This window comes from Gadus macrocephalus, chromosome 4 (assembly GCF_031168955.1).
Source record: "Gadus macrocephalus chromosome 4, ASM3116895v1".
NCBI lineage: Eukaryota > Metazoa > Chordata > Actinopteri > Gadiformes > Gadidae > Gadus > Gadus macrocephalus.
In genome coordinates, this window is record NC_082385.1 from 16337148 (window position 1) to 16364831 (window position 27684).

Sequence of the window (27684 nt, forward strand, 5' to 3'; positions counted from 1 at the left end):
TTCAAACGGCTTGTAACGCCTAATAACACTCACACCTGGACCTGGTAGCAGAATATCACCCCTTTAATCTATGAATAAGCAGGAGACCTTCAGATCATTCTCCCATTATTGACCCTTGGTTTCCCGACACTTTACCGTGACCTTCTTTCACCCCTTTCCCCGGGGGCGTGCCCCTCCCCCCTCAGGCCACGGAGGAGCGGAACCAGAACCTGGAGGCGCGGCTGAGTGCCCTGGAGCAGACGGCGGAGAACACCCAGCAGGAGCGGGAGACCTTCCGCTCCCATCTGCGCTCCCTGCTGCAGCTCCTGGACGGGAAGATCTTCGAGCTGACCGAGCTGCGGGACACGCTTGCCAAGCTCATCGAGAGCAGCTAGGACACAGACGGTGTATTTATGAAGAGATAGAGTATATGATCCACGCAGAGACACCTCTTCCTCCCCGCAACACACGAGAGAAGGCAGAGGGCAGTGCTCGCATGTCGGTCATTTTTTATCACTGATGCTCGTCACCTATTAGTGGGTATGTTTGCACTCTACTTTTCTATCTCGGTTTCTGGGTTCATCTTGGGTCTGTCGGTACACGTTTACATGAGGCGGCCACGCCCATCTCCTGCTCTTCTCCATATAACCTCTGGAATTTTCTTTATTCGCTTGAGTGACCAAAGGGGAAAATAACACAGGGGATAAGCTCTGAATGATCCGTGCACACCGGCGTTCAGAGGGATCGTGGACATTTCAATAGTTTAGTTTTTGTACCACTTTAATATCCTTCTTCACCAAGACACTCTTGTTCTTCAGCTTTGCTATTGGTGCGTTCTTGGTGTGTTCTTCACCTGTGGTTGGTGACGGTCGCCTCCCCTCTTTCAATCACCTGTGTGTTTTTTAAATCGCATTTTTGTGATATTTTTAAACGGATGTTGAGACCGAAGACCGATGTCGATTTCAGCCAAAAAAAATCACTTTAATGAAATGAGTAAACGCTCCATTCGATGTATCTATTATTTTCATGCATTCAAGCATTTACTCACTCGGACTACGACTGGTTATTATTGAATTGTTGAACTTTTTAAACTTTGACTTTGAGATTGGAAATTGAGTTGAGTGGCGTAAGGCAGGGATGCATTGGGAACGCAACGACTGTTCCCACAGTGATCCCGAAGAGGAGGACTGAGACCACGGCACAGAGGGGCTGACCTCCTAGAACAAGAGCAATACAAACTAAAGGGAAGTCAAACAGTCAAAAGACTTTTCAGTCTCGCTTTTTTCAGGTAATATATTCCTCTTTCAGTTAGTATGAAGACAAGCGTGTACACCTGTGTTTCTTTCTATACGCTTTTTAATACTAATGGAAAATCCTAGTGCACTTGTGAAAATGAAATTGTGTGCGAGGAGTTTTTTTTTAATAATCTTTTCCCTTTGTATCTTGTTGCTACTTTGAGTGCAATCATTTGACCCTATGCTTTTGTTCAGTTATTATTATGATGAAAATTGTTTGAAACAGATGTTAAATTTTCGCTTGATATTTTTTATTGTATGGTATGTGGGTGTCCAGGTAGTTTTTGGGAAGAAACTGGCAATATTTTTGAACTATTGATCAAAAGACATCAAATAAAGATACCTTCATGCAGTGGGTGGGGTTGAATTTGAAGAAACTTTTTTCTCTTGCCAAACATAATGTCCTGTTGAGAGTTTTCCTGACGTTGCCTTTGGTACAAAGATCATCACTGGTAGCTAACTGTGGTACGATGTTGTTGGTTTACTATTGCCAAAAATTCTGTGATTTAATGTAAAGATTATACCATGTATACACAATGAACACTATTTAAGGGCTTGCTGTCAGTTCGGGTACATTTGAAAAATATATTTACAAAAAAAAGTGTAATGTATACTGCAGGCTTAAACACAACTGTAATTTTCAGTTTATAGTAAAGCAAATTAGAAAAACAAATGCAGATGCGTCATTCTTTAAGGTGTGATTCTTGTTCAAGTTGGCAAGGGGGTGTTTAATTGAGCTGGAATCAATTGGCATGCATTGAAAAGTAAATGAAATAGTACTTAAATAGTAATCATAACTCTTACATCTGGAGGTAGAATTAATGTTATGAGGTCCACCTGTGTGACCCTACTATTTCACCTCTGTGTAAAAAACCGAATTGGTCTAAAACAAGGACAAGCTGCACATTATTGATATTTATGAAGCAAAAGCAAACTTGTGGTCATTTAATGGATATGACTATAGATTCTTGATTAATCAACTAATATCTGCCAATTGGTTAATCAAATTGTTCCTATAAATGCATTCCCATACCACCAGAGGAAATAAAAAACACTCAGCAAAGTGGAAAAAGGCCCTTGTGTTTATTTGAAATACAATATAGAAAGGAAATAGGAATGTAATGGTAGGAAAGGATGAGAAATGCAGTGCATCATAAATCTTAAAAAGTATATTCCATTCTTTGATACTGCCTTATAAATCCTACATTTAAAAATTTGAGGTTTTTAATAAATACTAAATTTATCACATGCAGAGATATCCTTTTCATAAATTCCACTTCAATAGTTCTATTCATATAACATATTTTTGTTAAATTATTGCACTTAACTTAATAGGCTTGTTTTGAAAGGAGCCAGGTATTTGGTCATACAGGGAGTTCCACAGAGTTAAAGCTGTGTCCTGTACCAGAGAATATAAATGTATAACAAGGATTTTAATTGTTTGGATTTTATAAACATCTAAAAACAAGAAGTACATTTTGATATATATATTAAAATAAAGAATGAAAATACGATAATACATCTGCTTCACCAGCCCACACACAATAATCATGGACAGGACAGCAATTCACGGGAAAAACATTAAATCAATTTGACTGGTCACAGGTGGGCAGAAATTCATGATCTATTTATATATGGTTGTTCATTGCTGTAGACGGAGCCTTTACAACGGCACGCTTCATTCTTAAAGACAGCGATTTAGAAAAAGGTTTGGATGAATCAGTTTGAATTGTTTTTACAGTTGTCATCTCAGTAGAGAGTAGAGAGCTCCTGTGTGTGGACAGCAGTCGTTGGTTCTTATCAGTACATCTTCAACCCTACTGATTGTACTCAGTGCAAGTGGTTTCCTACAATGACTTTCCCCCGTCTTTTCAAATGAAAGACAATGAAGGTTTGACACAATGTACACGTAATAAATCAGTATAAAATCGACACAAAATCACCTCCCGTAACACATCACATTCAAATGATGAAAAAAGGCAGTTGAAACTGACAGTACAAAAAAATACATAAAAAGATTATACACACACGCGCACACACACACACACACACACACACACACACAAGCCACATTGTTTTGAGGCCATTTGGAGCAGCAGAGGGAACCAGATCTCAACATATGAACAATACCTTCATCAGGATAGAGGATCACTACCACTAGTTACCACAACTTTAAACTTCAGCCATCTCTGTCTTGGCCTTTAACCCCCAATAAAAGCCTGCTGGAGGCTGCCGTTTTAAGATAAATTATCGCACATGTTTGCCATATTCAACCTATCAGGGGAACCTTAGATGAGAATGAATTCCAGATATGTTAAAGAGTAATATGGTATCTTTTTAACAATACATTTCAGAACATGTTAATGCGTGTGTCACCAATGGGTAGAAAGGTGTGGCATAGATGTATCCTTGTTGAACCAGGAAGTGGGAACAATGTGAGTTTATGTTCAGCAGAATACTTGAGGACTGCTTGAGGGACATATTAACAAGCCAAGACTTCCTGTCATCTGGATACAATCTGATAACAAGACCACGGATGATCAGGTTGATAACAAGACTAGTGTTGATCTGGTTGATAACAAGACCAGTGTTGATCAGGTTGCAGCAGAATGCATTCAGTGAGGACCACCTCAAAGAAGGTTTCCTCAGGTTCCCCCAGGAGTCAGATCATCCTTCAGTAAGTGGCGGGAGAGCGGTCTACAGAGAGCTAGCATTAGTTTGGATATTTTCCCCTGGAAAACAATCGATATACCAAACCGTGAGCGCAAAATCAATATATGCAACAACATACATTGTTTTCAGATTCTACACTGGCAAATATAATATTGCTATATCCACAATATCCTCCTCCAACGCCTGCAATACACCATTGGACTCATAGGAAATACACACAACTGGTTCACCTCTTACCTCACCGGCAGAACCGAGCACGTCGCCCTTGGGCAAAGCAAAATCACACACCCACAGTGTCACTTGCGGTGTCCCCAAGGGCTCGGTGTTGGGCCCCACCCTTGTCTCCATCTACATGCTCCCCCTGGGCAGCGTCATCAGCAGGCATGGGTTATCTTACCATTGCTATGCTGATGACACACAGTTGTACCCAAGAACCACCCCCACTTCTTCTTGCCCCCTGCCAACATCCACACTGACCACATGCCTGGAGGAGATAAGAGGCGTGCATGAAGCTCAACTTTCTTCAATTAAACAGCTCTAAAAAAAGAAGCCATCCTCATCGGCACACCACATCAGCTCTGCTCCCACCTCACCAATATCACTTTCTCTGGCCAAAACATCCCCCCTTCCACATCTGTCACCAACCTGGGTGTTAAAGTGGAGCAACTGAACTATGACACCCAAATCAATCACCTCCGCAAGACCGCATTCTACCACCTCAAAAACATTGCCAAACTCCGGCCTACACCCACCCTGGCAGATGCAGAGAAGCTCGTCCACGCCTTTGTCTCCTCCAGGTTGGATTACTGCAATGCACTCCTCATCGGGATCTCTGGCAAGAGCATCCAGAAGCTCCAGTACATACAAAACAGCGCTGCCAGGATCCTGATGAGGGTGCGCAAATATGAACACATTACCCCCATCCTCAGATCCCTTCACTGGCCCCCTGTCACATTCAGAATTGAATACAAGGTCTCCCCTCACCCACTAGTGCATCCACGGACATGCCCCACCCCCTACCTTCAGGAGCTCCTCACCCCCCAGACCACCTCACGCACCCTTTGCTGTGCATCAACACACACCCTCAGACCACCTAAGACCAAGCTCCGCACCATCGGCGATCAGGCTTTCTCTGCTGCTGCCCCAAGACTATGGAACGCCCTCCCTGACCACCTGAAGGCCCCACAGACTATAGCTGTTTTTAAACAAAACCTTAAGACTTATCTTTTTAAAAAAGCCTTTGGCTTTCTCTTTTACTGTGTATGCATTATATGTTTTAACAACCCTTCTTTCCTTTTAAACTCTGTAGCCATTTCAGATTTTTCGAATGTAAAGTGCTCTACAAATAAAATGTATCATTATTATTGCTATGATAATATTATTGTTTGCAATAAAAGTCCCTTTTAAAACAATATATTTGGGGTCATTTTCATAATACTTTCATGTGTGGAGCTGGCGTTCAGCAGTGACCTCATCCTGATTCTTATTTCAGTGTGGAATTACAAAACCTAAAATAAAAACCACCTCATCCCATCAAACGTAACAAACCCATCACAGCAAACTGAAGAAGGAGTACAAAGTCTGCTGCCTCTTTAACGCAAGGATAAGATAATCGACCCAACACAGGAAAGCAGAGAGCCAGATTCAGAGCGCTGAGATGCACACAGGAGCCAGGAGATCCACCGGACCGCTGCTCTGAGGGCTGACTCCTGCGTCTCCTCTGTGTCTGCTGAGTTAGCATGGGATCGTCGATCTGGTTTTACTCCTCCAGGCTCTACTCCGCCAGGCTCTAGTCCTCCAGGCTCTAAGTCCTCCAGGCTCTAGTCCTCCAGGCTCTAGTCCTCCAGGCTCTAGTCCTCCAGGCTCCAGACTCTAGTTCTCCCAGTCGGTGCAGGGCAGGCCCTCGTCCTCTGACTCGCTCTCGGGCGACGCTTCCTTGATCCTGCGCAGCGCCTCGTGGATGCTGCGGGTCAGGGCGTCGGCCGAGGAGGGGAAGCGGGGGGCGGGCCGGCGCTGGCCGTGGTCGGCGGGCCGGCCACGGACCTTGCGGAGCAGCACGCCCTGGCGGATCTGCGCCAGGATGTTCTCGCTGTCGTCCTGGTCGGGGTCCGGCAGCACGCGCAGCTCCGCCTTACGCAGCCGGAAGCAGCCGCGCTTCAGGGAGGCCAGGACCTCATCCATGGGGGAGCCCGCTGGGAAACACACACACACACACACACACACACACACACACACACACACACACACACACACACACACACACACACACACACACACACACACACACACACACACACACACACACACACACACACACACACACACACACACGTCAATATCAGAGTCATTTAAATATAAATAAGTAAATAATAAAAATAGTAAATCTAATAAATAAGGATCTGATGCCCGTACCTCTCCTCCAGGTGGAGTCCAGCGACGCCGTCTTCCTCAGCTTCTTCCGGGCATTGAGCAGCTGGCTGCTGTCGAAGAAGCGCGGGGAGAAGGGCGACAGGGCCAGGGGGAGGGACTCGCACCCGGCCCCGAGCTGGGGGCCCCTGGACTCCTCCGGCCCCACCTCACCCTGCAGGTCCTCCAGAGAGGGAGGCGGCGGCGGGGGTGGAGGAGGAGGCGGTGGGGGCGGAGCGGCGGCCGAGGAGAGGGCCGGCGTGGAGGCGGAGCAGGGCGGAGGCATGGAGGAGAACGGGGGGAGGGAGGAGGGGCTCCCGGGCGCAGACCGCCCCGGAGGAAAAGACGCGCTCTGGTGGCCGCAGGCGTGAGGGGGCACTGCGGAAATCAGGTCCAGACCCAGGTCCGTCTGGACGCTGGCTACCTGGGTGCTGGCCGTCTCCCCCGCCCCGGCAGAGGGGGCCCCCGCTCTCCTCCGGGGGTGGGGCAGGCCCAGGCGCAGCCGGCTGGACTTCAGGGTCACATGGCCCGGGAAGCGCTGCACGGGACCAGAGAAGAACAAACCAGTGAGATCAGTGAAAACATTGGTCGCTCAGGGGGTCCCGTGGTTGTTTCTCACGTTTCAGGTGAAACGGGACAGACGTCATTGTGTATGTTGTTTGAAATGCACCACACACCGTAGCGTTATGCTGGACCTGTAGGTGTCCGGGAAGCCTAACGCTCGCTCGGACGCAGACTTTAAATCATCCGCTGACCAGACAGAGCGTCACCATCCACACAAACCACAGCGTTACACTAGGAGTGTCCAAAAGGACACACAACTCGCCGCCACGGCCCCTCTTGCAAAAGGAGAGCCTGGAATGGTTTCTTGGTTTAGAAGCCCACAGAACACAGTGACTCTATAAGGATGAGGTCAGCAAACCACAAACACAGCTGGCTCAGACATCGAAGTACGCAGGTTTGAGATTTTCTCCCCCTGTGCTCCTATTTATCAAAATGATCCTCTGCCAGTGATGTCACCAAAGGTGAACCCAGAGCATTATTGTATTTGCTTCATATTTGTTTAAACAAATCGTGTAGCACGTTAACAGGTTAAAGCTGTCCGGAGAGGTTTCAAATGAACATTGTGTCTTCATCTGCTGGCACAAATCAGCAGCGCTTCAGCCCCCAGGAAGTTCTGCTGTAAAACAATAGGACGGCTGGGTCAGAGGTTCTGCTATAACACAGCAGGACTGCGGGACCAGGTCTCAGTGTTAACTGTGTGAGTAGGGGGTGGGGGAGGAGAGGCAGCAGGAGAAGGGGGGTGAGGGGCAGTAGGCACCAGACCTGGCTGTGGCTGCGTAGTCCCAGTAGGGTCGTCTGTCTCTCCTGGCCCACTCTGGCACTCCTCCTCTCCTCTTCATCCTCGGCTTTCTAGGAGATGATGAGGAAGACAAGTTGTGAAGGAGGTTTACCCCAGGATCATATGCATCAGAAATAAAGCCCATAGCATAAAGCCGAAATCATGAAGCAGACATGTTATGAATGATCTGTGGTTCATGTAAGAAAAGATAAAGTACTTAGTTGCGTAGCATCTTATCCTAGCTATCTTTGATGTAATACGGGAATGGGTTAACCTAGCAATTGTTAGTGCTGGGAGGTTCTATGAACATCCTTACTGTACCGACAGCGATATATTGTTATTTCTCCTTCTTGACAAATATACTGATCGCTGTCCCTTTGGATAAAAGCGTCTGCTAAATGCCCTGACTGTAAATGTAAATGAAATGTCAACGTTATGGATGGGTTGGATAAGGGAATACATTGTGATGGTAAAGCATGTGATGATAGAGATGATAGTGAGTATACTGATTACAGTGTACCTGGTGCAGTGCCTGGATGGAATCACTGTCTGCCTGGCAGCCCTGGCGCTGGTCCATCTTCTGGTTGTGGTTAACGATACAGATCTCCTGGAATAAAACCACGAAGGGGACATTTACATTTAGGGGATTTTTGCAGACGCTTTGATCCAAAGCGACTGACAACCAATCAGTCACAAATTCACACACCGACGGCGGAGTCAACCACGCAGGGCGACAGCCAGCTCATCAGGAGCAGTAAGGGTGAGGCGTCTTGCTCAGGGACACCTCGACACTCAGCTAGGAGGAGCCGGGGATCGAACTAGCAGCCTTCCGGTTACCAGCCATCACGCTCTACCACCTGAGCCACAGCCGCCCCAGACGAGACAATTACACATCCACTCTGCAGATGATATACAGGCACCCTTGCACACTGAATGAGACCACTACACATCCACCAGACGAGAGGCTGGTGTATAGTCACCGACGCACCATGGGTGAAAGCTTCACCTTCCACTGTTAAGATTCACCACAAACATTTAATGTTGGCTCAAAACATTTTACCGCCAGCACCTTTAGGAGTCGTTGTAAATGAAAAGGCACTTTGAGGAATCCTACCGCCCAGCAGAACCGCTGCTTGACGTCCCAGTGCCCAGCAGAACCGCGGCGCGCCTACCTTCTTGTTCTTGAGGTAGGCTCTCTTGGAGGTGATGCGTCCCCTGCGTGCCTCCAGCTGCCGGGTCTTGTTCTGCAGGACCGCCAGCTGCTCCTCCGTCAGGGGGCTGGGGGGGACCCCGCCCTCCTCCCCCCCCTGCATGGCGTCGGGGCTCTCGTAGGCGTCGTAGTACACCACCTCGTCCTGGCGCTCTGCCGGCCGGGAGACACGGCGACACAAGAAAGACACGTTAGGGTCCAGAGTGCACAGAAGTGGCTCTCCAACGCCACTACTGAATGCTCCCATTCCGGGATAGAGCGGAGTGCTTTATTCCACCTATAGCACAGTTACCAACAATGTTTAGCTAGGAGTTGCTGGGAAAATATTTTTTTCATATTCTGTTTCTCTTAACTGCCATTCTGTTGGGTATGTTGGTAAGTGCCTGTTTCCTGACCCCGTTGGGAAGGTCGAGGAGCAAGGGCTCCAACTGATCAGGCACAGCTATGACCCCCTTTATGACATCCTGAGGGGGTTCATCTATAGTTTACCATCTGGTTAACCAATGCTATAGTTCTATTGGGGGGTACAGCTGTTCTCAGCAGCTGACAACACTGCATAAGAAGTCCTTGCTTTTGCCCATGCATTGAACTTCTCATTGCGGAGCTCTTGGAGAGACACAGGGCGAACTCCCATCTGAGGCCTCGGATGATTATATGTTGGTCCTCAGATTATGTATGTTTGATGTATGATTGTTGTATGTTATTGTGCCTTTATTAATTAAATATGTGACCATAATTGTTATAAGTTTGAATGACTCCTTATCTACTCAGTTTATACAGAAACGATTGACGTGGGCCATGTTGCCACCACACTGTCATCTAGAATATTATTGGGTACGGAATCGATTGAATCTGCCGAAATTAATTAAATATTCTGCAGCGCTTTGAGAATATGTTTTGTGCGTTGTCCAGGAAACATGTGATCGATGGTTCTCTGAGACCGTTGTGATACATCTTGGATTTGTAGCACATCACATCCTCAACGCAGTGGTGTGTGTGTAGTAGGGGTGTAACGACATGTGTGTGAGTGTGTACATGTATGTGGGTATGTGTATTTGTATGTGTGTGTGTGTGCGTGTATTTTTTGCGTGCGTGCGGGTGCCCATATGTTTTTATGCCTCAGTGGGTGTTTGTGCCTTCGTGTGTGTGATTATTTGTGTGTGTGCCCATATGTGTGTGTTCCCATATGAGTGTGTGTATGTGCATGCGTGCGTGCATGTCTGTGTGTGCATGCATGTGTGTGTCTGCGTGCATGTCTGTGTGTGTCTGCGTGCATGTCTGTGTGTGTCTGCGTGCATGTCTGTGTGTGTTTGTGCATGTCTGTGTGTGTTTGTGCATGCATGTGCGTCTGCGTCTGCGTCTGCCTGCCTGCCTGCCTGCCTGCCTGCCTGCCTGCCTGCCTGCCTGCCTGCCTGCCTGCCTGCCTGCCTGCCTGCCTGCGTGCGTGTGTGTGCTCCCAGCAGTAGTACCATGGCGTGCGCCCCCAAGAGGCCCACCTGTCATCTCCCTGCGGAGGCTGCCCAGCTGGGCGGTGAGCAGCAGCTCCTCGCAGCGCAGCACCTCCGCCTGGATGTCGTACAGCTGCAGCTGCAGCTGGTAGTAGAGCGCCTCCAGCTGGTCCAGGCGCAGCATGGCGTCCGCCCCGGCCAGCAGGCTCTGCATCTGGAGACAGCACACCGCGTCAGACGGACAGAGACCCCAGACAGACTGGAGACGCCCTGTGCACAGACTGTACACTTTTGGTGTGTGAGTGAGTGAGTGAGTGAGTGAGTGAGTGAGTGAGTGAGTGAGTGAGTGAGTGAGTGAGTGAGTGAGTGGACTGACACCTGTGGTGTTAATAAGCGAGAATGAGCATCAGCGTGGATTATGGGATGTAATACCTCCTCCTTCAGGCCATGCTTCCTCTGCTCCAGGCAGATCTCCTTGGCCCTCATCAGCTGAAGCGTTTCCTTGGAGACAGAATACTGGAGCTGCTCCATGCGGCCGGCAGCGGCGGCCCAGGCCGACTTACCAAACTTCTTCTGGTCGGCGCGCATCCGCTCGTACATGGCTGGAACCACAAGGGGGACACCTCAGTCACACGCAGTTAGGCCTTTACAGACCTTCACTACCACTTGAACACTTTACACTTACACTTTAGACTCTACTACACCTCATACCACTGTTTTAGTTTCTTTCCTTAAAATTACTTCATTTAATTTGTATTATTATTATCCATTATCTGGATCTATTGATGCTGCTACTATTGTTACTTGTTTTTATTTGTACTTATCTTTTATTGTTGCTGCTATATGGCTGTTGAGGAACCAAGCCTCAGAATTGTACTCTTGTGTACTTAACTCTAATAACTCTAGTAACTCTAATTCTGATTCTGACAGGTAACAATAAAACAAAACAAAACACTAGAGGTACAGGCATACACATTATTTTAATGCTGTGGAAAAACTTATCCTGACAATGACAATACTATCACAACCGATACAACCTCTACCTTTAATAGTCGTTAATTTAATATGTTTTGTTTCTATTCTCCCTCCACCTTGGGAACTCCATTTGATAGGTGTTGGTTTGCATCTGTAACACCACTGTGGCCAACATGTGTTTGGTCATTAACCAGGCTGTAGACGGTGAGAGCCTCTTTTGGTTTCATCTTGTGCTTCCTCCCATCACACCTCGATAGTTTAGACACTGAGAACCCTTTTTGGGCTGTTTTTCTTAAATTGCTTTGACGTCTGTGCCGACAATGTGACTATGAGAGCCTGAACATTCACTGCCTCACTGAGAGATACTGTGTATCTTCCAATAATAATACTCCATTCAATCTTATCCTAAACATGTTTAGCCAAAAAAGATGTCCACCGCTGGAGTTCCTGGAGGAAAGCGTTCCTACATCGAGGACCACCGTCCCAAACTCTTGACCCCCTCTTGTTCTGATCAAATAAAGAGACGGACAGGGAGTTCTTCCTTCCCCAGAGCTACACACTCGGAGTTGGCCCAGGAATGCTCCATGGGTTTTAAAAAGCCATAAAATGAAAAATTGTAATAGCCTATTTCATTCTAAATTAATTGTAATTCCAAGCAATTTACAACAGAAAATGGAATGTGGAAAAGACTCTCCACTGGGACAGAGGTAGGCCTGCACGATTCGGGGAAAAATATATGAATCACGATTTTTTAGCTTAGAATTGATATCATGATTCTCTGCCCCGATTTTTTTCTCACGAAATGAAGTTTTTGTTGCACACGTTGTGTTTCATATGGTCCTTTATAACTGATTAAAGTGCAATTTCAAAAACAGATTGATTCAGTTTAGACATTTAGCAGCACATTGTCTTTAATTGCTGGCCTTTTATAACTACTGAACCAACTCCACACACCTGTAAATGAAGGCTTCAAAAAATAAATAAAATAATAATAATAATAATCGAAGTAATTTAAAACTTAAAAATCAACACAGGGGCGAATAGAGATCGTGATTCTATAACGATTTATCGTGCAGGCCTAGACGGAGGCTGCTTGTATAGTATTCCTTCGTCAAATTTTTTTTTTCATCATGTACCATATCATGTATCATGTATCTTATCATTGTATACATGTATTTTCCCTGACTGTCCCTAAGTAAATATTTCCACACTTGGCTTCTTTAGGTTGCCACGTCTTGTGCGTGTGCGGGCAGTCCTATGGTTGATACCCCCGCGTGATGCGGAGAGGCACAGACATGTATTTAATGTACACCGATTGCAATTGTTTTTCTTATTATTATTTCTGCTTTTTACATATTTGATAAACATGTGCCTTACTTCTTAGGCTTCTTATGTGTATTTTTATAAAATACCTGCTACAGCTACATTCGCATGTCATTACGAATAATCAAGTGTATTCATTTATTTATCATCATTTGAATGAGGGTGGCCACCCCTAGTTGCCGTGGTTTAAGGACTCCAATGGCTTGATGCGAGGGCTTAAATAGGTCAGTTTGGCATGTCCCGCTCTGTAGATTATGGTTGGACAGGAGAATACTGTAGTGAGGATCTCAATGCTTTAGTTACAGTGTGTAAACTAGAGGCCAGGGGGCTTTTTCTGAAGAAAGTACACGAGATTGCTCCCTGGGCCGTTAGCATGTTAGCATGGCAAGAGCATGGTGAATGAGCTAACATGCTAACAGGAACAGCCCTTAATCCTGAATCAACCATCACAGCAGAATACGTCTTCTCCAAAGGATCATAAGACGCCAGATGATGACATCAAGATAAAACAGAGTTGCATTTGGGGGTACTAATAGAGTAGAGGTACATGCCTGTATGTTAGAAATACCCCTTTTCAAGCGTTTTTCAAAAACAACGTTTTGGATCATGTCGCTTTAAGGCCCGCCTCCCAAGTAGCCCACTCTGCTGTGATTGGTGAGCACGCCAACTCTGTTTTGAGTGGTCGAACGCCTTGCATGTGCGTGCGTCGGCAAATGCAACGAGGTGATTCACGCACTTATTGAGAAGCGTTCTCGGTGGGCATGAATACTCCCCCTGGCTCGCACTTAGATTTCTCTAGCTTAGTGGACGTAATACATGTATACATACGTCATACAGCAGTCTAAGGTAAAGGGAAAAGTCCAAAAAAGCATGATATTACCCCTTTAAGGTCAAATCAAGCACATGTATTCCTCTTTCCCGCACCAGCGAATACACAGCGCTGCTCACCTTTCTGTGCACGGGCGGTGGTCTGGAAGAAGCGGGCGGTGAGGCTCTGGATGGAGAGGACCGCGGCGTGGGCCTTCCTCTGCCACTCCTCATCCTCCCGGGTCAGTGCCTCCACGCGGCGTGGCCCCAGGCGCTCCGTCTCCAGGGTGATCTGCAGGGCACACACACACACACACACACACACACACACACACACACACACACACACACACACACACACACACACACACACACACACACACACACACACACACACACACACACACACACCCCGTTAGACTCAGTTTCCATTCAGTGCCCTCTACTATTCTCTACTACATTTGTAAAATGTAAACAGATTCCCAATTATGCTTAATTTTATGCTCATATCTTACATTTATTCCTTTAGAAGAGGCTTTCCTCCAAAGAGAGAAGAAAGCATAAAAGCGTACAGTCTGAATGGAAGCAGACAAAGTGCCTCTTTCCTTGCCAAAAGGCCTTCCTGAAGTCAAGCATCGAGAGCCCAGTGTGTATGCAGTGAACCTCCACCAAAGGTGGAGTCCGTCGGTACCTCAAGATAAGATTAGGACTCTTGGGGTCACGATTCGAATCAAAGCCAATTCTTGATTCATAACTTGTCATATAGAATCAGAATCTCCTCGGGTAAACTGTGGGCTGAGGAAGGTGGTGTGGCATTGTGGCATTAAAGCATAGTAAAGCGTGTACAAGAGGATGTTGTTTTATTACTTGAAAAAGTCAAGTAGTGCTGGCCATAATGTAAACACGGCAATCAAAGACAAAGGGGGAAGGAAACATCTCAATTATAATAAAACTTGTGAATCGATTCAGAATCATATAAGCTGAGAATGGCGATTCCTACAGGAATCCCTTTCCCTTTTGCCCCGACCACAGGGTGTGCTTCTCTCCTCATGCTCTGGGAGGGACCCTGAGAGAGCAGAACACTGCTGCCACGTGGAAGGGTTGTTCTGGTGCATTCAAGAGAGAGAGAAGGGGGCAGCTGGAACAAAATGTACTCCGGGGGCAGCCCCCGTTCATCCTGCTATGAGGCGGCAGCCTGTGAACACAAGCCTCCCGGATACATGTCCCACATCTAAGATAACACTGGGTGAAAATCGCACTCCAAACCTCGGCTTACTGGTTGATTTACGTGTGTGTGTGTGTGTGTGTGTGTGTGTGTGTGTGTGTGTGTGTGTGTGTGTGTGTGTGTGTGTGTGTGTGTGTGTGTGTGTGTGTGTGTGTGTGTGTGTGTGTGTGTGTGTCTAAGAGGAAAATGGGAGGAGGAGAGGGAGTAACAGGAAGGTGGAAAGGGAGAGGGTGGGGGAGGAGAGCAGGAATGAAAGCAAACGGCCAGAGCAAGGCCTCCGAGGAAGTGGTAACACCTAGGGGTGAAGGACTGAGGTAACACGAGGAGCGCCACACTGCCAGAACTGAACAGGAGGAAATTAAAAGCCCTTTTTTTTTTTTCTGGTTTTCTTCCAGGGAGTAGACATGGAACGGACCCAGGGAGAAAGTCCTTTAATTCTGGAGACAGACATCTAGTGCTGTATAGTGTGGCGTGACGCCCTCTTATGACCGACGGCCACATGAATAGCAGAGGGGCCTCCACAAGTTCAATGCATCAAAATAGGCAATGGCCTCAGGTGTGAGTCGGTAAGAGTGTGTGAATGCCTGAGTGCGTGAGAGTGTGTGTGCCCGCGCACGTGCTTGAGTGAGAGGCCTTTGGTCGGGCTGAACTCGTGAGATAAATAGTAAGATAAAAAATGGTCCCAATATGTTTGGGTCTATGTTTTTCATTTAAACCTGCACTAGATACGTTTTCCCATTAGCAACCTATAGTGACTGGAGTACGGGCGTCATGTGGCCCAGGAGGTAGAGCGGGTTGACTGGTAACCGGAAGGTTGCTCGTTCGATCCCCGGCTCCTCCTAGTTGTGTGTCGAGCATTCTCCGAGCAGGGCACCTCACCCTAACTGCTCCCGAAGTGCTGGCTGTCACCCCGCGTCGTTCACACCGCCGTCGGTCTGCAAACTATAATTCCCTCATAATGGCGATAGTTTTGCAATCATTTTTGGTCACAGATTATACAAATAAAATGTGTTAAATTGACTCCCATAGAGGCAAAAGTACTAAGGCAGACAAGTGTGCAGAAGGTCTCTTCTGGGGTATACTTCCTCTCCCCAGCTCTATAATTAGGAACAAAGAGCAGCCTGGTTGTCCGTCGACACCTCAGCTCTACAGCTGCTGGGTCAAACCACAGAGAGACCCAAATGGAGAGGAGTCCCAAACAGACAGGCTCACTCAAAGGGAGGGATGACACCCATCCCCTGGGCCAGGAGACGAGGTGCTTCAGGACGTCGATCCCTGGCCCTCTCACTAGCCTGTGTGGCTTCAGTTGAGAATGAGAGACTTTAAGACGTTTTCCCACTAGAACTCGCCGGGCACATCCCAACATTGGCTGGAAAGGACTGGGACTCCGCGAGCAGGAGGCAGGACATTAAAAGTTTTGTTTACATATCGGTTTTGACATTTTAGGGGATTTTTACCCTTTTATCCAAAGTGACTTACAATCGTTCATTCATACATTCACACGCCGATGGCGGAGAGAACCACGCAGGGCGACAGCCAACTCGTCAGGAGTAGTCAGGGTGAGGTGTCTTGCTCAGGGACACCTCGATACTCAGCCAGGAGGAGCCAGGGATCTAACTAGCAACCTTCCGGTTACCAGTCAACCCACTCTACCTCCTGAGCTACTGCCAAACCCTCAGATCCAAGATGGAGAAACTACAGAGTCATCGGTCATAATGACAGTCACATGATAGAAACCTCATACACGCCTGCTGTGAAGTGAGACCTTATTTTTCTGCGTTCCCCGCACCACATTCTACTTCTATATTTTGGTATATGACCTGCATCATCTGGCGGGAAGACAGCGACGGCAGGCGTCAGAACGCAGCGTCCAAATAGGACATCTGCATTCTGTCTCTATAGATAATGAAATTACGTCATCTAGATCAACCTGTGCCCACGGCGACCAGACCAGCGCCTCACAGATGTCCCCGGAGCTCCATCTATTATGCATGGCGCTTTACGGCCCTCCGGTAACCGGAGAACCAGTCCTCTCGCGCACACAGGACTGCCCGTCATCGGTTCTTCACCATTCACTACCTGGTAGTGAATGAATCCTCCTCTATGGATTTATTCAAGCCCTGAACACCATTCAGTCGCTCATCAGCAAATCACCTGGGCATGTCCATTGTTCAAGATCAGATAATCCGATCGTTATTTCTAGTTATTCTTTTTGATGTTGTTCAAAAATCGAACTCTGATAATATTGAATAATATTCACAGACTCAATGACGCACAAACTCTTAGCATATGTCGAATAGCCCTATGTCACACACCTCCTGCTTCCAGAACGCGGAGGAACGCGTAGAAGGGATATAGAACTTCCGGTCGTTTCTATCCACAACAACAACAGCAGCCTCCGTCCGCAGTTGACGAATGCGATTAATTAAAAAGGATATGTTTTATCGGACATGTATTACACTTAGTGCTATCCGACATAGTCCAGCTAGCTAGCAACACAGTCAGTACGTTTACATTCAACGCGTAATCCGATTACAGCCATAGTTCGACTATGCTCCTCAATTGGAAAACTGCAATACTCAGAGTATACATGGCAGGAAGAAGATCGATTCATTGGCCGAAGCATGTCACCCCGGTACGATAGATGGCGCTGTACCCATTTTAACTAGTGGTAAAAGAGCCACCAGTTGACCTCTTTACCTCACCAGCAACAACAAACTCAGGCGGCATTCGAGAAAGATGGCGTATGAAGAGCAAGATGAAGCTACGTCGTTCTACATTTTTTATGTGATGTACATGAGGATTACACAAAATAGATTCACAATGGCGCTCTTGCTTTTGGTGATTTCGGAGGTCGGACACCGCCGCTGAATGCTACAGGAGGGTAGCATTCGACAAGAACATGATTATCGTCTTCTTCTACTTCCGGCTCACAGCCGAAAGTAGAAAAAATCTCCAGCGGTATCTATCAGCCTCGCCATTGTAAACAAGCTAAACGGAAGAGCCGTATCCCTACTCAGCGACATTCTTCCGGTCTTCAATTTTTGCGTGACATAGGCCTAAAGCCTATTCAACAAGAGGCCGTTCATATGTTATGCTGGTCACGTGGTTATTCAAGCATGGCTACCAACACCTGGTTGACGGCAAGTGATTTGACATGCAATGAGTTTCTAACCACATCAAACTCTCACATTATTGCGTACACGCAAAGTGTATGCAAATACCTCAGTATACGATTCTATACCACAGGACTTTATAGTCAAGATCCACTTTTCTAGCATGACTCTGTATCCACTCTGCCATCATTTTGGGAGAAGCCAACTGCCAACTGTGTCTGCATCAGGATGTCATTTGCATACAGCTTTGTTTGCAGAACCTTTCCCCCTGCAGTAGCAGGACAGCTGCCGGTTGGAAAAAGAGGATGAGACTCCATGCAGGCAGAATACTACAAGGAAATTATCTGCCATCTGCAATTGGGAGTAAGAACAACATATTTTGTTTGTGGAAACTTCAAACTTTGAATGTATGTCCAATTGAGCAAACACACTTACCGACAACGACTAAATATTTATGATATTTCCTAAACTCCACAACAATAATCCAGTGTCTGTGAAAAGCTTTGATGTGATAAGAGTTTCACAATAATCACTTTTGAACATCGAAGTGTTCCTTCTAAACGTTGGGTCTAGGGTTCCGTTAGGTGAAGGCATAAGGAGGTGCTCATCAAAGATGCAAGATGTTTAGCAGAGCCTGTGGAGTCCATTAGTGCGACAACAGGTCTGGGACAGATGGCACGCTGTGTGGAAGAATGAATGGCCGAGGGCTGCCAGAGTAGGGCCAGATCTGCTTTACATATTTGTACACAAGGTGGCCTAGCCCATATTCAAAGCACAATGAAGCCAATAGTACAATAAAATAGGCCTTCCACAACCATCCAACCAACCAGTATCATCGTAGCAGCTGGGGTCTTTCATGTTTGACGTTTTAAAATGTGAGGGCTTGTTTACCGTGGTTTCATACGTATCCAACCTATGACCTTTATTTACAACATCATTAAATATTCATAATTTGAACAGTTTTGGGCAGTTGAATGAGGAGGATCATATTCTTCACTAATTCTAGTGTTGCCAAAACCCCATGAAGTCCCACCTGTTTAGGAAAAGGCTCGCTGTGAAACGCCCACACCCAACCCTGCATGCCGGACCCCACAGCTCCTCACTACCAGGAAGTAGTCTGTCCCGCCCGAGCCAGACTACTGCGCCCTGAACTTCACTTGATTTTCCAATTACAATTACATTTAGCAGACACTTTTATCAAAACAACTTACAATGGGTAATGCATACATTCACACACCGATGCTGGAGTCAACCATGCAGGGAGAAAGCTAGTTCGGGCCTAAAAAAGAAATTTGTTCGGTCCCGGTTTCCGACCTACCCTGTCAATTTATGTGCGACCCAAATTATTTTATGAGCTTAAAAAAAATAAAAATAATTGATGCATACCATAATTATGTTTTTGTACAGCACCTCTTCATTCTGTACAAGGATGAGCGCATTTTCTCGTTTTTAAATGAAAACAAACCTACCTATCATTCGCTGCCGCTGGAAAATGTAAAAAAAATAAATAAAATAAAATTCCCAACCTACCCATGACCTCAACTGACAACCAACAGGAACCAAACTTTTTTTTTTTTTAGGCCCCGTCAGGAGCAGTCAGGTTGAGGGACACCGCGACACTAGCATCCAACTAGCATCCTTCCGGTTACCAGCCAACCCGCCGATCACATCATATTAATCAGGCGCTGAGGAAACTCCCTGCGTCCTCCGGAGACCTCGTTGACACGTAGGCTGACAAGGCGGACATGTGAAGGACTAGTAGAACGATTTGATTCAGTTATGAGCAGGACATTCAGACAACAGACAAGTTTAACTCCCACTGCCCTAGCATAAGCAAGAGGCTCAACATACTGTATGTCTGCAAATAAAGAGGGGGCCAAACAAATGTCCGTGCCAACAGACCAGACTGTGGTTTGATGCCGGCCCTTCACAAACACTGTATGGAAACCAGTGTTTCCCCATAACTGTACAGTCCCGCCAGGCCAAAACAAAATCAGATAAATAAAGCAATAAAAATAGAGCAGCTTTATCTTGACACTTCTTGACACTTGCTAGCTTCATAATGCTTCTGATGAATACATCTAAACCTCTTTCAGAGGAGTTAAACAAAGGTCATAGCTGTATCACAAAGAAGGCCTCTCATGCCTGGCAGACATCTTGGCTGACCTGTTCAGCAAGATGCAGATCAGCTCCTAAACCATCCTCCTGGTAATGTTAGAACTGATAAAGGGTCAACAGGGTAGTTAAATAGCAGCAGGTGGTGTTAATGCATCTTAGATAAATATCTACAATGAGTAACCCTAACCATGGAGTCTGCTGGAGAGAAACACAACCTTAATAAGGCTCAGCAGCACATTCAGAAGTAAACCCTGATGACTGCTGACAAAACCCTTCTGGTCAATCCATGACCGACGTAGAAATAAATAATGACTCAACAAATAAAGATAAAGTATCTCTGTTTGTTTTTTAACACAGGCGTAAACAAAGCCAAAGGATAGTGGTCGACAGGGAGGGCAGGGCTTCAGGCAGACCTTACAGTAGAGTCTGGAGGAGAACCTGCAGTAGAGCCTGCAGTAGAGTCTGCAGCAGAGCCTGCAGTAGAGCTAACAGTAGAGTCGGCAGTAGAGCCTGAAGTAGAGCTAACAGTAGGGCCTGCAGTAGAGCTAACAGTAGAGCCTGAAGTGGAGTCTACAGTAGAGCATGCAGCAGAGTCTGCAGTAGAGCTGGTAGTAGAACCGGCATTAGAGACTGTAGTAGAGCCTGCAGCAGAGGCTCAAGAGTTGTTGAGCAGTTGTTGTTGTAATAATACTTCTGCTGGTTGTTAAGCCGCTCAGAGCGGGTGAGGGTAGGGGGTAGCGGGGGGCAAAGCCTCTCTAGCTGATCCTCTGCTCGGCCTGCTTCAGGCCACCGAGAGCAGCCCCAAAGAGCCTTGTGAGCCCGTCCAGATCCTCAAGTGTGCGTTTCGTGGTCAATAGCAGTCTGACCTTGAGAGGCCAGCAAATTGATTTAAAGAACACCAGCCAGTCAGATGAGATACCCAAGTGACACTCTCGCTCACGCCTATTTGGTAGATCCTAAAGCCTTCTGTGAATGATTTCTGTTTTGATTGCCTCCCTTTCCGCCATGAGCTGAAGCTCCCTCCCCCTAGCGGTGGTGATGATCATTTTAGTAAATGTTTGGGAGAGGCTTTCATCGGGATGGAGGCCAGACTGATCTGCAGAGAGCCAGAACGTGAACTGGCGGGATCAGGATGAACTCCCGAGGCCGCTCAGAGCAGCCCTGCGACCACAGCGCTCCCTCCCTCCAGCCCGCCTGGAGAGAGGACCAATGGTTCGCTCATGAGTTAGCGTTTGTGTGTACGCTGCGCAGGCCAAACCCCTGCATACCATACTTGGCCTTGAGAGCCGACAGCCTACATGAATAGTGAGCTAAATGCAACCTAAACCACAGTCAGGAGAGGAAGTGATCCGAGAATGGGCTCAGTTAGCTCACGATAAAGCAAGGTCTACCATCTGTGGAGATCAATCCCTGAAGCAGATGGGGTGTGTGCGTGCGTCCAAAAACTCGTCTCATTAATTGTATAGATCCATGGACCAAATATTTTAAATACAACTGCAACATAAAGCAGCATTCTTTGTTGTGATTTGTACTTAATTAATGACTCAATCGATACATCGATGAGCTAAATATGATTAGATGTTCTGAGGACGGTCTAACGGGAGGCCTCACGGTGGCGAGCGGAGTGCGGTACCTTGATCTGCTGCCGGCGCAACATGGCCAGCTCCCTCATGTCCCTGAAGGGCTGCAGCAGGTACTGGTAGAGCTGGGTGGTGTCCTCTAGCAGCTCCCCGTACGCCCGGTCCTCCTCGGGGTACACCTGCAGCAGCTCCACCATGCTGTCCATGGCCCGGTGCCGCTCCAGCAGCTAGCAGGACACAACATCAACAACGGTTCACTGGAGAACGGGGTGCAGATGCTGTGGTTGGTGTTGAGGCACGGTCAGATACAATAGTACATTTTCCTGAAACATTGGGAGGGCCCAGATTGTACGTCTTCCCATTTCAAAACATCAAACAGACCATCTCATGCACTTCAAGACCAAAGATCACAATTAGGTGAACATTTCTGCCCGAGTTCATCGGCGCTCAAATCAACGCTTGTTGCTTATGAGCAATAATGTCATTTTGTAACCAACTATTCTGGTGAAATATTGCTAAATATTTAGGAAAACTTCAAATTTGCATTGCCAACAGAGTGTCCTGGTAGGCCATGATGGAACTGCATCATAAGATCCATGTTGTACATACAAGATTAACGGTTGTTATTGCTGAATAATGCAGAATATTACACGTCTATGGGTGTGGGTGTGTAGCCATTCTTGTGTTTACTTATTCATGATAGCAAAGGGTGCTAAACAAAGATTCCTTTCAGAGTTTAGTGAATACATGCAAGCCCAGCTATCGAATGTATAAAATGCAAGTCAATGGAGTTTTCTGTAGTCAAGTGACATCATAAAAGGCACACTTTTGATCTTGAACAATGGGGACCCAACTGCACCAGACTACTGCCTAATGTCCAGCCATCGATACAGGTCCTGCATTGTTACAGGGTAATGAAACCAGCCATTGTTCACACAAGACAAAAGTGATGCTGGGACTCAGTGACGGTAGGCCGAGCTCACACGGGACCAAACGTGTCCTTCAGTCGTGCCTCATGACCCTGAAACCCGATCCTCGGTCCATAAGCGCTGGAAAACGTCCTCCTCAGCTATAAATATGAAGAAAGAGTCTTTCTATCGACCCTGGGCTAGCTCTTCGTAGCGCTGAGCTGTGGGGAGCGGGGTGCACACTGGGTAATTCACTCCTAAAACACTACTCTTACTGTTTACCTTGGTCCCGGGTCTCCATGGTAACCACAGGCCAACCTTGCTCTCAGTTCTCGGTCCGTGCAGCTGCTCATTGGCTGACTGGCAAACCCCCCAGCTCCCTCGCCCTGAGCTAAATATTCAGACACACGCCTGGGCATGTGCTATGCAAAACGACACAAAAATAAACTTGGAATAAAATTTTACTTGACTTAATGGGATATCCTATTCAAACGAGGTGCCACTCTCTGGCAGTCAGAGAGGATTCCTGCCTTGCTGAACGAGTAGAGGGTGACATGCATTAGAAAAGTACCATGCACCATAGAAAGATACATTGATGTACAGAGTCTTATCTTAAGCCTGTGTGGTCTACGTGTACGTCCACATTATTAGTGGCTTGTTCATCTCGATAGACTCCATAGACTCAGCACTTTCCACCAGCGATGACCTCCTAACCTTGCTATATAATCAAGTGTAAAAATAGTCAGTATTTCATTGGGCTGGCAAGGAAACCGCTAGTATGAAGCATGGAGAAGGGATTCCCATACTGAGCCCTAACACTTTGTTTAACAAACACTCAGGGGAAGTTTGGCAAATGATCATGTAAATGACAAATGTGTACATTCTATTTGTGAACGTTCTATTGTGTTGTGTCCACTGTCCACTAATCTACTAAAAGTATACAGATTGCCTCTTAGATGTCTGGGCAGCTGAATCACAATAACAACAACAACAAAGGATTAGTGAGCTGCTTTCATAAAATGGTACAACTCTATCAACTTTTTGGCCATGACATTGTTCCTTTGCCAACCTCTAGAGAATTTAGATGAACAAACATGGACATCTTGTGGAAAACATGGAAACATATCTCAAGTGAAATTATTAAACATATGGATGGAGAGCCAATCACACAAGGGGTAATCCATCATCCCAGCCCAAAGGTGCTGGAATCAAACCCTGATGTCCTATCTGCACTGCAAGAAAAGTGTCTGCTGAAGGACTACATAGTAACCGTCTTTCCCTAGACTTCTCCAAGCCTGATTGGACTGACATGCTGCCCTGTGTTGTGTCAAGTGGGTTGGCAGTAAATGAGTACCCTCCCACCGCCTCCCCACCACAGACCTCTCATTAGACCATGTGGAGTCTGGTTAAAAAGAGGTTGACACAGACAACAGACCAAATGTCTGTCTCCACCTTCTCCACATGTATGAAAACAACTTGTAGGAGACATTGGACTGGACCAACTGGTAGGCTGGAGTGAGTCTGTCCATCGTAGAGCTGGGTAGACAGACGCTACCCATTCTGATGTCACCAGGGGAAGATAGTGAAGAGGATACTTCTCTGTTCAATTATGTGTTTATGATGAAGATTCTGGTGAATTTTGCTACGAACATTGTGATTATTTATGTACACGGTTTATGAGACTCGTGGCATTTTTATTTGGGGATATTTGTGACCGGTTGTAGCCTAGATCAAAACAATAGACCACGTCCATTGGTAAATGCCACCCCTTTCGGTTTTCTTAACTATGAACAAAGCTACTAAATATAATCATTTGTCCTCTGGCCCTCATGATGACTACGTTTGGGTGTCATTTCCCAAACAGGGTAGGAACACTGTGTCAGGGTGTCACACTGGTAGGAAAAAACAAAACACAGATCTTACTGGCCGGACGTTTGGGCTGCTCAGTGAGCACCACAGACTTCCTTCTGGCAACCAGAAAGCCGTTCTCACACAGCGATGACATCATCCCAGCTCCGACATCAGTGGATACAGCAGGAGGGGTTTTAAGGTGTTTGCACACCGCCCCAGCAAACACCAACACCAAACTGTAGAACACCGGCCCGCGTTGGCCCACATCAACTTAACATGTTTGCCAACCAAAAGCATAATCCTACGACGACCACGGGTACGGCTTATTGGCCAGATGTTGGCGTCAGCCGGGGCAGCGTGAAAGCCCCCTGAACATTAACATTGTGCCCTCAGCAGAGCACAAAGGCCCCATTAGCCCGAGTTACCGGTATAGCCTGGACCTCGCCACAGTGGGCATTGTAGTCTTTGTCTGGCCTAATGAGAAGACCCTGTGTGTAATTATTCCCTGATGGTGTGAGTCACGTTATACATCCATGAGGATTAGCATGAATTCCTGTAATTTTGGATCCTGTAATAGCTGATCGCTGGTCGGTGGACTCCATTTGTTTCATCATTCGAAGGAATAATGAGATCACGCCAACATCACCTGTCTAGGGAATAAACAGCTGATCACCTTTTGTTCATGCATTTCATTGTGGAGAGGGTTTAAACTTTAAACTGATAAAAGTGATAAAAAATATGATAATAGTTTAGCTATAAAAGGAGTTACGAGTATGAATGGTAGGAGAGTATGTGAGACTATTGTAAGCAGTTACTAAGGTGCATAACTAATTAATGTGTTGCCATGGTGACGACAGAGACAACACTAGAGTCTGAGAGTCTGGCCGGGGCAGCGACCTTGTGTACAGGGCCTATGCTCAGACCGACCACACTTTTTACCCTGTTATGGACCACAACAAGACCCAGTCCCAACGCTTGAGACTCCAGAAGGAGTATGGAGCCGTTGCTCTCGATACAATGAGTACTTCAGTTTTACATGATTCGCACTGGAACCAAGGTCTGTTCACTTTGGCTTAGAAAAAATCAGAGGTATAACAAATGCCCCAAACTATGACTTTGCAAAACACATACCTTCGATAGGAGAGCAATACGGCCCTACTTTGTTTTAATGCAAACGAGATAAGCGGACCTTTAAATATTACAAAGCTTACTTATATCTTGATGTAAAATGTGCCCTTGACCGAACATAGCCTTTTAGTGGTCAACTCTGAAGGGACAAAAACACAATGGACATGGCATGTTTGCTATTGTAAAAAAATTAAAATAAAATCCCAAGTTGATATTTGTCTGTGCTGTCCATCTATGTTTAAACACTACGTGGTTGTCATTGTAACTCTGACAGCAGAAAAGTTACTTCAGCAACTCTCTGGACATTTTTGTTCCACTGGTGTAATCCCGCCTCCAATTGTTCTGAACCTCCACTGAGTCGGTCCTCAGCCAGCTCACATATCATATTACAGGCCTGTGAACCTCCAGCAACAGATGGCAGCTCTTGGCTTAGGGAAACAAAGACAAAGGTTTGGGAAAGAGGAGACCACGAGAACGGATTGTCTGACATGACATGACATGGACTCTGGCCCTACCAGTAAGTCGACGGGCAGCATGCCCCCTACACGATGTGCTCAACGTATGAAAACATTGATCAGTTCAGACCCTGTTCAACTGCAGAGCTACGGGCCAGTGGCCACGTGAACCTTTAAAGAACATTGCCATTGTCATGGTAAAAAATTCACAATATGACGTTGATAACCTGCTGGGCTGATGATATATCTTACAAAATAATCAGTTGTATACCTCTTGGAGACGCGTTTTGGCCCTCTCCAGCGCGTCTTCGTAGCCCTTCTGTCTCAGCTCGCTCAGGTTCTCATAGTATTCCTCCGTGTCGTCACTTTCGGAGAACAGCACCTGCGAGAGAATGAGCCATCCGCAGGTGTCCAGGGCATGGCCCAGGTATACCTGCACCTGGTAGCACAGCGCGTCCGTCTCTCGCTGCGACACCTCGGGTGACCCGAAGATCACCGTCCACATGCCGGCCTGCTCCTCGGGGAAGGCGGGCAGACAGGGCTCCAATTCTGAGTTCACCGCACAGAGCTGGAGGTGTGCTACCCGCATGTCCTGGAAGGAGTACAGGCCGGCCCAGCTGTACTCCTCACGGCCCCCGCTGTCCTTCCCCTCCGTGTCGCAGTGATCTGGGGAGGCAAGTCCTCCGGGGGGGACGTCCTCTGGTTCCAGGACCTCGATGTCCATCACTTTTGGGGACAAGACGTCCCACGACCCGAGGGCTTTACGCGCAGTCTCCGGGGGCCTCGGAGGATCGGGAGGAAACGATTTCCTCCCTCCATCTTTGCTATTGGTGCTGGAGTTCGGTCCGACTCTAACTTCTGACCCATCGTTCCTGTTCGAGGGACTGGCGTTCGATGCCATGGGTAGAGGGGATGTGGAGTAGTAGTCGAAGGTAGGGTCCCTGTCGGTGGTCCGTCTCTGGACGGTCCTGTCGTGGCAGGTGATGGCGAACTTCCCCTCCACCTCGTTCCACGCCACGATGAAGACCAACTTATGGCGCTCGCTCTCCTCGAAGAGGTTCGGCCGGACGGACACCCATCCCGACTCTAGAGACTCCTCCATCGTGAACGACATCTCATTCGGTGTCTGAAAAACACGTCGATGCGTTAAATCAGCCCGAAGGAAAAACAATCCCTTCGACGTCGACCGGTTTTAAAGAGGCTCTGGTCAGCTTAATGCGAGCTACACACAAATCAGCCCCAGCAAGTTGGAAACGAGCGATTCACTCGGCTGAAGTGGCTCCAAAACAAAGGCCACCCTACTCTGTTGACACGTTCACATCGAAGTCGAAAATGTCCCCAAAAAAAGCGATCCTGACGTCTGTCTTGGCAACTGCTCGTTCCCGTCACACGCACATGGCGTTTAAAAGGCCAGACACCTCTCCAGAGCTTCAGAGAAGGGGAAAAAAGTCGACGTGGTCGAATATCTGGGGCTTATGTCGCTCAGCATGCCACCTGCTCCGCTCACCTGCCGCGTCTAACGCTAAAGTCTGCGCTTCTCTTTGTGTGTCAGACGGGCTGCGGACGGGCTATGCGTCACGTGGGCGCTTCTGTTTACAAGCAGCAAAGAGGCGTTCCTGAGGGGCGGTCCCTCCCATCAGGGGCGGGGTTAGCATTCGCTTCCAGAGTATACATTGTAACTATAATATTTAAACAGCAACAAAATAATATACAGCCTAACCCTATTGGTTGATTATTGCTATTTGTATATTCCATCCTATTGGTTGTTGTTCTTCTATATAATCACACATTCTCGCCTTGTTTATTCCCACGTAAACATCGGCACGTGGGGGCAAAGCTCTGACG

The 27684-nt window shown here is 47.0% G+C and overlaps 2 protein-coding genes across 5 annotated transcripts in view; one reads left to right on the forward strand and one right to left on the reverse strand.

The window, feature by feature from the left end:
- Positions 1 to 2840, forward strand: part of LOC132456229 (homer protein homolog 1-like) — a 13867-nt gene extending 11027 nt beyond the window's left edge. For both annotated transcript variants that reach the window (XM_060050548.1, XM_060050549.1), the window contains one exon: positions 186 to 2840. In XM_060050548.1, the coding sequence (XP_059906531.1) occupies positions 186 to 374 (189 nt within the window). In that variant the 3' untranslated portion in view covers positions 375 to 2840. The remainder of the gene's footprint in view (positions 1 to 185) is intronic.
- jmy (junction mediating and regulatory protein, p53 cofactor) lies at positions 2339 to 27425 on the reverse strand. 3 transcript variants are annotated; one of them, XM_060050546.1, is made up of 11 exons: positions 26111 to 27425; positions 21551 to 21724; positions 13600 to 13750; positions 10786 to 10955; positions 10375 to 10567; positions 8868 to 9058; positions 8216 to 8302; positions 7680 to 7766; positions 6360 to 6891; positions 5787 to 6139; positions 2339 to 5755 (listed from the first exon to the last, which is right to left on the reverse strand). In XM_060050546.1, exons 1-10 carry the CDS (start codon positions 26951 to 26953, stop codon positions 5820 to 5822), a joined length of 2748 nt encoding a protein of 915 aa, XP_059906529.1. In that variant the 5' UTR covers positions 26954 to 27425; the 3' UTR covers positions 2339 to 5755; positions 5787 to 5819. The 3 variants fall into 3 exon arrangements, with proteins under 3 accessions (XP_059906529.1, XP_059906530.1, XP_059906528.1); XM_060050547.1 differs by having other exon boundaries at positions 2339 to 6139; positions 10402 to 10567; XM_060050545.1 differs by having other exon boundaries at positions 2339 to 6139.
- Between the last annotated feature and the right edge of the window lie 259 nt (positions 27426 to 27684).

Bases quoted from the DNA above. Each gene is read 5' to 3' on its own strand.
- jmy (XM_060050546.1), bottom strand. From the start codon at position 26,953: ATGTCGTTCACGATGGAGGAGTCTCTAGAGTCGGGATGGGTGTCCGTC. The intron at 21,725-26,110 runs GTATACAACTGA...GTGTCCTGCTAG, and splicing joins CCAAAACGCGTCTCCAAGAG to CTGCTGGAGCGGCACCGGGC. The intron at 10,956-13,599 runs GTGAGCAGCGCT...TTGTGGTTCCAG, and splicing joins CACCGCCCGTGCACAGAAAG to CCATGTACGAGCGGATGCGC.